Here is a 10,219-nt window from a genome sequence, read left to right on the forward strand (position 1 = left end):
CCAACTAAACTTTGAAATGGTTAATTTAGCTTAATCCCATTCAACATCCCGTAAGTAAAATTCTCATTTCGAGAGAGAGATCACGAGGATAATACTCAATTTTGGAACATCGCGTAAGTCTTGCCATTCTAATTTGGTTATAATAGAAAATCAAAATATATTACAAAGACAACTTGAAAAAAAGTTTCAGGAACAGACACTAACTAAAGTACGTGAAACTTTTATTGCTCAATTTGATAAATTTTCTATTGCAAATAATATGATTGCGCCGTCTAATATACACCTAGCTTTTTTGTTTTCTAATTATTCTCCAAACATAAATAGTGGATCTGCTTATTTCTCCCTTTTTGATAATTTAGTGTGGTTTGGATGTTTAAAGGTGGCGCCGGAATTTGAAGTTTTGCGGGTTCGAGATTTTTAGTCTCTTTAAGTTATTTTATTTTATATTAATAGTTTGTACATATTTGATAATTTTCATACAATAAATATATTGAATATGGACCAAAGTTACTAAGTTCGACCAGAACCCATTAGCTGTATTGTAGCCCCATCTCTACTTGAATTGTAAATTCGCGGGCAGAACTAAAAGAGAGTTGTAGGATTCATAAAATAGTCTACTCTAAATTTGAAGAAAATAAACAATATGGAAATATATTATCACAATATATTGTACAACAAAACATTACATGACCAACCATCCATAAGAACCGAATGGCTTTATTCATGCTTGTTACAAGCAAGGTCTAAAAGAGCAAGATTATTACATCTTGTCAAGTTATATACACTAACTGCATATATAACTTAAACTCTTTATATATTACACATAATGATCAGTTGTGAGGCTGGGCTTCAGTGACTTTATCAATGGCCTCACCTGCGTAGGAACAACACCTTTTGCAACCATTGTAACCTTTCCTACAGCAACCATAGCGGCATCCTCTACGTTTATAACCACCACCACCACGGCCGCGACCACCACCATAATATCCATCACTGCCAGCGCCATTGTATCCGCCACGTCCGTCAACATATACTCCATTCTCGTTATCCAATTTCATTGCTGCATCTATTATGAAAATTAAAACATAGTATTTCATATGTTTCAATTTATGTGTCGTTCTTTCCTTTTTATTATATTTTAAAATAAATACTCTTTCTATATTTAACCAATAAGTAAGTTTTAAGTTCCAACATTCTCATTTTTACCCTTTATGACTCTCCTTATACAACACATGTTTAATACTATAAGATTCAAATCAGGGGCGAATTTATGCATGAGGTTGGAGGTGGCACGCAACCCGATAACTCGAATAAAATGTTATATATTTATATTAGTAGTTTCCTCAAAATATCCTACATAAACTAAGTGTGGCACACCATGTCACAAAATGACCGTAGGTGCCATGGTTGAAGCCTTGAAATCACATCTTTGTTGTTCATTGTTTGGTACAATCCCATTTTATTATTTATTTAAATTGTATATCTGCTTCCTTTATTTTTTTCCGGATCTTCAAATTTTATTTGGATGTAATTTAATCATCTTTTTTTTTTTTACCCATCTAATGTTACTTATTCTAGAGTGTTGCAGTAAAGACATAATATTAATCAGTCATCCGTAGATTGAAGAAGCGTATCACATATTCATTCACATATTTATTTATGCATTACAAAATCTTTCAAATTGAACAGAATTAAATGGATCGAACTGAACCGAACCAAATTAATCCAAAACGGATCGAATCGAATAAACGTACACCCTAATTCAATCTCCTTCACCATTGGTTGGTTTGCATTAAAATAGTGACTACAAATCCTAGATCCGCCTCTGATTCAAATGACATTTTTGGTATGTTTTTATACAACTTTAGTTTAAGATCACAAGATTCAAAAGTTAACTTCGTATCCAGTCAAATTAAGACACATAAAATAAAATAGTGAGAGTATATAATAAGAATTATGATCAAGCTAAAGCGTTAGTAAATACAAAAGTGTAACTCATCTACTAGCTCTATGTGGAATTCAAATTAAGCTTTACTAGCTGATAAACACTAATTTGAAAGGTTAAAGAATGTTTAATGTTACAACATGTTAAAAACTTAAAATATACTAATAGCGTACAATTATTTTAAAGTTTCAGCAGATATAATTAGTTAAACCCTATACCAAATAATGAGATAAGAGATTTTTATTTTTTCAGAGTAAAATGAAAGTAAGCTTACAGTTGGAAGTCTCAGCCAACTCCGCAGCTACAACCTCAGAGCTTATCAGGAAAAAAATAGCCAAACAAAGGCCAAGAAACAGAAATGCCTTAGAACCCATGTTTTCTCTTTTGTTCAAAGCTTAGTAATGATACTTTTGAAATTAAGGGATGAAGAAACTTATGTAATCTTGGGTTCTATTTATAGTAAGATTTGAATGCATAAATAGTTAAAGGGAAGGGTATACTAGGACGCGTGAGGGAAAATGTACATTATTGTGTGGACCAAAGGATACGAAGAAACCCGGTCTACAAGTGGCAGTAAAGAGAGTGAACGCGAAGCCGGGCGAAATGCAACAATAGTCACATTTAAGCAGGTTATTTAAAATATATTCATAATTTACAATGTATTTAAAGATTAATCAATTCACCCAAACTTCAGGATTAGGTATCCTGAATTTGAAAATTTAGGACTTATTAGTGTCCTGAATTTTTGAGCTGTTAATTTAAAATTCATGACTAAGTGTCCTGAATTTCTGAACGGCTAATTTAAAATTCAGGTCAAGATTAATTGTCAAACAAAGAAAATATTTTCACAGTCCAAAGAAATTAAGAACCTGATCTAAGAATGGATTGTCAAATAATCTAGGTCAAGATTAGTTTATTATAATGTTCTACCTTAAGTTGCGCTCCCTGGTAGGACTAATATATATATTACACACTTTTCGTTCCAATTTAAATAATATATTTTTCTTATTAATTCGTTCGAAAAAGAATAATATATTTTTATATTTAAAAGTAATTTAACTTTAAACTTTTTATTTTACTCACTTTATTCTAATGAGAAACTTTTAGAGCTATACAAATGTTGCGTCCACAAAGCTTTTGTCCCTTAAATTTTTTTGACTATTTCTTAAATTTTGTGTGAAATCAACTTATATTATTTTAATTGAAACGGAGAAAATAACTTTTATGGCATAAAAAGTATTTTGTGCCAAGAATAAGTATTTGAGAGAGAACTGGAAGAGTGAAACCACGTGCAAGGGGTTGCTGGCCTACAAATTAAAACATGAGTGAAGAAACAGATAATGCAGTAGAAGATGTCAAACAATTACTTATCTGTTGACTTATCAAAGGCTGTTCATATTTGGCCTTTTCCCAACTTGCATTCACAGACGCCATTTATATCAATTACGTAAATAATATAATTTTAATATATTTATTTCTAATTAAAAATTTATGAGTTTGAACTTAAGAATGAAATCGCCTTTAATAAAAAACGACTTTATCTCTATAGAGGTGTTCCAATCTGATATGAACACCGTGGGAAAAGAAAAAAAAAGATACTCCACGTATAGTGGTGGAATCACGGTCAACCAAAGAGTGTCAAGCGATACTCATTCACTAATAAATTAGATTGTATTGCTAGATAAATTTTTTTATTTTATGTATATTTACTAAAGATTGACTCTATTCCGCTGAGTACGTATTAGTCAGAAATCATGGCTCAAACTGCAAAAGTCTTCTCAACCTTTATTATTATTATTATATTTATTTATTATTCTTTTTTTTTTGTGCTTCTTCTCAACCTTATGTCTACGGGTCCATTATCCATATTAATGGTTAGCCATTTATTAAACCTTGTCCTTAGAACGCATCAATATGACCAAATGGCTTACGTACACCGACCTACAAACCAAACTAAAAAAAAGGATGTATGGTAACTATATCAAAGAATATTAAATTAAAATAACTTAAAAATAAAACGTGAAGGTATCTTCCCTTTTTTGCGGGGGTTAATTTTTACCCGGTATCTAGTACTTAGAGGGCTTGATTAAAATTAAATTTGAGCCGAAATATTATGCATTGAAAATATTTTTTAATAAAGACTACTCTATATTTAGAATTCGAACTAAAACTCTTAATTAAGAATGAAAAAGTAATTACCGATCATACTATCACGACCCTTATTGGTTATAGGTATGTAATAATTCAATCGTAAGATATCTAAACACAAAGGGCATCAGGGGAGACGACAGAACTTGTGGGGTGATAATATCATAATACATTGAATATTGATATATTACTGGAAAATCATGCAATAAAGAATTTTTATGTTTGCTCAACTTGTAGGACTACCTTATCCTAAAATATCTAAAAATAGTGGTGCATATATACTCTTTTGATCTGTTCAATACCCAAGACTTAAATGACGTACCCAATGACTCTTTATATGTTTCAAGTCAAACAAGAGGGACAACTTCTTTTTTCTTCTTTTTTTCCTGATTTTTCACTTAGTGTTCGGTATGTATATTTGGGCTCGATTAAATTTAAATTCATATTGAAATTTCTATTTTGACGGGTAAAGCGCTTCGTTGCTTCCTAACGAAAATGAATTCATATTCTGAACTTGAACTTGAAATCTCTAATTAAAGATGAATAAATATTTGTAACTCAACCACAATCCGTATCGGTACCGATAACTCTCTTCATTTGCTTTATAACTCAAGAAAAGTCTTCTAAAATACGAGCGACAACGAAACAGGAAAAAAGAAAAGAAAAGATAAATAAACACTCATTCAGTTTTCATCGCTTTTGTTTTCCTGAAACGATAAATACAAAAGAAACTTTTTTCTTTTTGTATTTCTATAATAAGAGTCTTAGGGCATGTTTGGTTACCAATATTGGGTAAAATAATCTCGTTATTAAAGAGTATTCTTTCATACATTAATTGGTTGCCACTTAATACAAATATTAAATTACTTAATCATGATAAGTTAATATAATTTAATGTAAATATTTTGCAGACAAATTTTTTATCATGTTATTGCCATGTTACTGAAGAATAAAACATGATTCATAGCACAACTAATATATTAGACTAACACTCATGATGTGTATAAGTATGACAACGATAAAAGCATCTTCTAACTTGGTAGTTTAATTTTGAGTTCCCCTTTTCATTAAAATTATTTATTAGGGTTATAAGAGGATATATACCTAACAAAGTATTGGTGTTTAGGCGTTTAGGCTACAGTTGGGCTCCTGTGTTGAATATCAACAATGTAATATTCAGTTTTAACTTTATTTTTAGTTTGTACTTGTAACCATTTTTGTTTTTTTGATTTGATGATTCGTCATTTTACTTAAACACGTGGACAACAATAGTACAAGTACACGAAAAAAGTCAGGTTTAACTAAGTTATCATATATAAATAGAGAAACATGACATGAATATCCATTCATAAAAGCAAATTTAGAATTTAGAATTTAGAATCACAATAGATTATCAGAATGGCTGTGATTTTTGTTTATTGTAAGAATTAGTTTGTTATCCATGTGGGGAAGTCCCACGTCGGTGACCTAAAGCAATCTTATGGGCATTTTAATTTCGTGTCCATATACATTTGATTAAGAATATACTCAATAATGATAAAGAATATGTGCACATGCATTTACAAATAAATATTATTTTGTTAAATACCTGTGCTTGGTTGGGTCGGGTATTAAATTAATATTTTTGTTTCTATAAAAAAAGTTAAGTTTATTTGAATTTTTAAAATAAAAATAAACATACACTTCTATTAATGAAATAAAGTGACCTTCCGAAAAAAGCTTTACCTGCTCTATAAAAAAAACATGAGAATCCCTACAAATACCGCAGAAGGAGCTAAGTTCTTGCCATGGATGACTGCGAGCCATATGTATACATAGTTGGAGCTATATCATCGAAGATTATTAATGATACTAACTTTTATTTATACTTCCAACAATAAAACTACTACATTATACTTTACTACTCCCTCTGTTTCAATTAGATAAGATAGTTTGACTTGACACGGAGTTTAAGAAAGAAGAAGAAGGTTTTTGAAACTTGTGATCTTAAAAAATTTAAGGGGTAAAAGCTTTGTTGGGCCATGACATTTGTGTGGTTATAAAAATTTTCATTAAGAGTTAAATGGGTAAAATGAAGAGTTTAAAGTTGAATTATTTTCAAATTTAGAAATATGTCCTTTATTTTGTAACAGACCGGAAAGTAACTCACGGAGGAAAAGTAACTCACGGAGGAGTACTACTAAAACTTCGTATTTAATTAATTAGCCACCTTGATATTCTTGATATATGTTCCTAATTTTAGTAATTAGTTGTGAGGCCATCATCCATAACTATTGCCACCATTATATCCTCCTTGTTCCCTCCGCTATAACCTCCACCAAGGAAATCCACCATATCCTCCTCCTGGATAACCTCCAAAACCACCATTGCCGCCGCCAGGGTTTCCTCCATCTCCTCCTCCAAATCTGCCTCTGAATCCTCCAAAGTCCAAGTCTTTTGCATCATTTACATGATCATTTTTCTCCTCGAATACCTTTGCCGCAACAATGATCATACATGAGTTAAAAAACAAAATTGCACTTCATGGTGTCACGACCCAAATCCTAACCTGTCGTGATGGCACCTATCGATGGTACTGGCAAGCCGTCATTTCTCAAATACTTTCAATAGTTAACAGAAAAGTAAATCAAGACATTTGAAATAGGCAGGTTTTCATAATCAGGGGATAAAACCCAAAATACAAGTGCGAAAATAGCTTCCAATGTCGAGGTGTCACTAAGCCATGAGCATCTATACATAATCAGTCTAGAAATGAAACGACTGTAATAGTTTGGATCCAAATACAACGAAAGAAAGGATAAGGAAGGAGAATCAGGGACTGCGAACGCAAGGCAGCTACCTTGATATCTCCAACGGTCAGCTACGTGAAATATCAACACTCACCGCGTCCAAAAACTCCTGGATCTGCACACGAAGTGCAGGGTGTAGCGTGAGTACAACCAACACAGTAAATAACAATAATAAATAAGGAACTGAAAGATAGTGACGAGCTACACAGTTATAATTCATTTTCAGTAGTCTCAACAAGAAAAATAGACATGCTTTCAAATCCAGCAAATTTAGTCAAATTAGTTTATTCGTGCCAAATTCAAGTAAAAACCAGTTAAAGTATCCTTCAGAATTTTTTTTAAAAACAAACAGTGAAGTATGGCAACGATGTTGTGATGACCCAAAATATCATCTTTAAATTTAATAAGTAATTCTGTATTCTAAGACCTCGAAAAGTACCATTTATCATTCTTCGACTTGCGTGCGTAGTCCGTATAATTGTTTGGAAAGGTTTTATGTGAAAAATGAATTAAAATGGAAAATAGAGCTTTAAAATTCAAGTGAGTTGACCTTAGTCAATATTTTAAGCAAACGGACCCGGATCGTTATTTTGACAGTTTCAGTAACTCTGTATCGTGATTTGGGACTTGGACGTATGCCTGAAATTTAATTTGGAGGTCCCTAGCTCATGTTATGACCATTTAACTGAACTAGCAATTTAAAGGCTAAATGTTCCAAGTTTGACCACGAGGTTGACTTTTTGATATCGGAGCCGGAATCCGATTCTGGAAATTTGAACAGCTCTGTTATGTCATTTATGACTTGTGTGCCAAATTTGAAGTCATTTCGGATTCATTTAATATGTTTTGGCACGAGATTTGCAAATTGAACGTTTAAAACTCAAAGTTCGAATCGGGGTGTGAATTATAATTTTAGTGTTGTTTGACGTGATTTTAGACCCCGAGTCAGTTCCTATTATGTTATGGGACTTGTTGGTATATTCGAGCGGGGTCCCGAGTACCCCGAGAGTGAAACGGATCGAAATCGGAACAAGTATTGGACTTTAGCAAAATCTAAAATTTTGAGTTCTGGTGTAATCGCACTTGCGAAATTTTGACCGCAAGTGCGAGCTCGTAGAAGCGAGACTTCCATCGCAGATGCGGTCTTCGCAGGTGCGGCCCTTTGCGCAGAAGCGGACATCGCAGGTGCGACATTTTGTCCGCAGGTGCGAAACCTCGCATGGCAGCCCTACTTCGCAAATGCGAGCTTTGTCTCGCAAATGCGAGACTGCAGGTGCGAAAATATACCCCGCAGATGCGAAAATACTGGGCAGAATACATAAAATCGAGTCTTAGCCATTTTTACTCATTTTTGAGTTTTAAGTCTTGGATTTGGGCGATTTCAAGGGGGGTTTTCACGACTTTGAACTGGGTAAGTGTTCTTTATCATATAGTGATTGTATTTCACAAATCCATGTCTATATTTATCATTTATTTCAGATTTAGATGGAAGAAATGAAAATTTTTGTAAAACTTTTCAAAAACAAAAATTAAGATTTGAAGGTCCATTTGATATCGGAATTGAAAAAATTTGGTATGGTTGAACTCATATAGGAACGGGTATTCGGATTTCGTGAGTTTTTTCGGGATTTGAGATGTGGGTCCCACTACCGAATATTTTAATAAATTTTAGATTTTTATCTGAAAAAATTATAAATTCATATGAAATTAATTCATATGATTAGTATTGAATATATTAAATTATTTGTGAATAGATTTGAAGCTTTCGGAGGCAAATTTAAAAGAAAAAGTTGTTGTTGAATAATTGATTGGAATTTGCAAAGCGAGGTAAGTGTCGGGGTTAACCTTGACTTGAGGGAATAGAACCCTTAAATTGTTTATTATGTGAATTGCATGTAAACGACGTATTAGCGAGGTGACGAGTGTCTATACGTTGTCAAATTAATTGTTTGCATGTTTACTTGAAAGTCATAAATTATTTTTAATCATAAATTAATTATTATAATGATTGTTTCTCTCTTATTCTTTGTTAAAATATTAATTTTTAAATTCCTGCATTAATTGTTACATGCTATTTGAATTATGTATTTTAATTGTTATTTGACATTTAGCATATTAAATATTAAACTACCTATTTTCTCCCTGATTTCTATAATAAATTGCTAATTTTCATTGTTTATTTCATAATTAAATTATAATTATTGTATGCTTGTTGTCTTACGATTTTATATTAATTGTTGCGTTTATTGGAGAAATTCTTCTATAAGAATTGATTGGTAAATGAATATGTTAGAGGAGCGGGTTGCACGCCACAACAGAATTGATTATAATGAATATATTGGAGGATCGGATTGCACGCCGCAACAGACTTATTAAAAGTCAATATTGGAGGATCGGGTTGCACGCCGCAACAGACTTATTAAAAGTCAATATTGGAGGATCGGGTTACACACCGCAACAAACTTATTAAAAGTCAATATTGGAGGATCGGGTTGCACGCCGCAACAGACTTGATTAATATGAATATATTGTGAGAGCGGGTTGCACGCTGCAACAGAATTTAGTGTAAATATATGGTAAAGGGCGGGTTGCACGCTGCAACTGAATTGATGGAAATGATAATTGGTTCTGACTGCTGAGTTGGCTTTAATTATTATAAATGAGTTACTTGATTTATTTGTATTATTGTTGTTGTATATAATATTGCGTACAGGTAATGTAAGTGACCCGCCTTAGCCTCGTCACTACTTCGTCGAGGTTAGGCTCAGCATTTACCAGTACATGGGGTTGGTTGTACTGATACTATACTCTGCACTTCTTCTGCAAATTTTGGAGTTGGTCCCAGCGGCGTGCTATAGTTTTGCTCGGATTTCAGCTACTCGGAGGAGACTTGAGGTATAACTGCATAGCGTCCGTAGTTCTGAAGTCCCCGTCTATTTCACTTTAGTTGTGTGTTTATTTCCAGCCATCCTTACTTTATTCAGACCTTTATTTGTATTTATTCTAGAAGCTCGTGCACTTGTGATACCAATTCTGGGATGGTATTTAGACACCGTTGATTGATGGATTATTTCACTATATTTCAAACTTTGCTTCCGCATTTGTTTTCTTGTTATTAATACATTTAAAAATTGTTTTAAAATGGTTAATATTATTCTAACATTGGCTTGCCTAGCAAGTGAAATGTTAGGTGCCATCACGGTCCGAAGGTGGAAATTTCGGGTCGTGACAGTTGGTATCAAAGCATTAGGTTACATAGGTCTCACGAGTCACGAGCTAGCTTAGTAGAGTCTGAAGGATCGGTACGGAGACGTCTGTACTTATCTCTCAGAGGCTA

The 10,219-nt window shown here is 32.8% G+C and overlaps 1 protein-coding gene across 2 annotated transcripts; it reads right to left on the reverse strand.

Moving 5' to 3' along the window:
• Positions 1 to 624: 624 nt before the first annotated feature.
• Positions 625 to 2,397, reverse strand: LOC107807593 (glycine-rich protein-like). Of its 2 annotated transcripts, none has more exons than XM_016631998.2 (2): positions 2,220 to 2,397; positions 625 to 1,066 (listed from the first exon to the last, which is right to left on the reverse strand). In XM_016631998.2, the coding sequence occupies exons 1-2, from the start codon at positions 2,317 to 2,319 to the stop codon at positions 831 to 833; spliced, it is 336 nt and encodes a 111-aa protein (XP_016487484.1). In that variant the 5' UTR covers positions 2,320 to 2,397; the 3' UTR covers positions 625 to 830. The 2 variants fall into 2 exon arrangements, with proteins under 2 accessions (XP_016487484.1, XP_016487485.1); XM_016631999.2 differs by having other exon boundaries at positions 625 to 1,060; positions 2,220 to 2,379.
• Between the last annotated feature and the right edge of the window lie 7,822 nt (positions 2,398 to 10,219).

Source organism: Nicotiana tabacum, chromosome 14 (assembly GCF_000715075.1).
Source record: "Nicotiana tabacum cultivar K326 chromosome 14, ASM71507v2, whole genome shotgun sequence".
NCBI lineage: Eukaryota > Viridiplantae > Streptophyta > Magnoliopsida > Solanales > Solanaceae > Nicotiana > Nicotiana tabacum.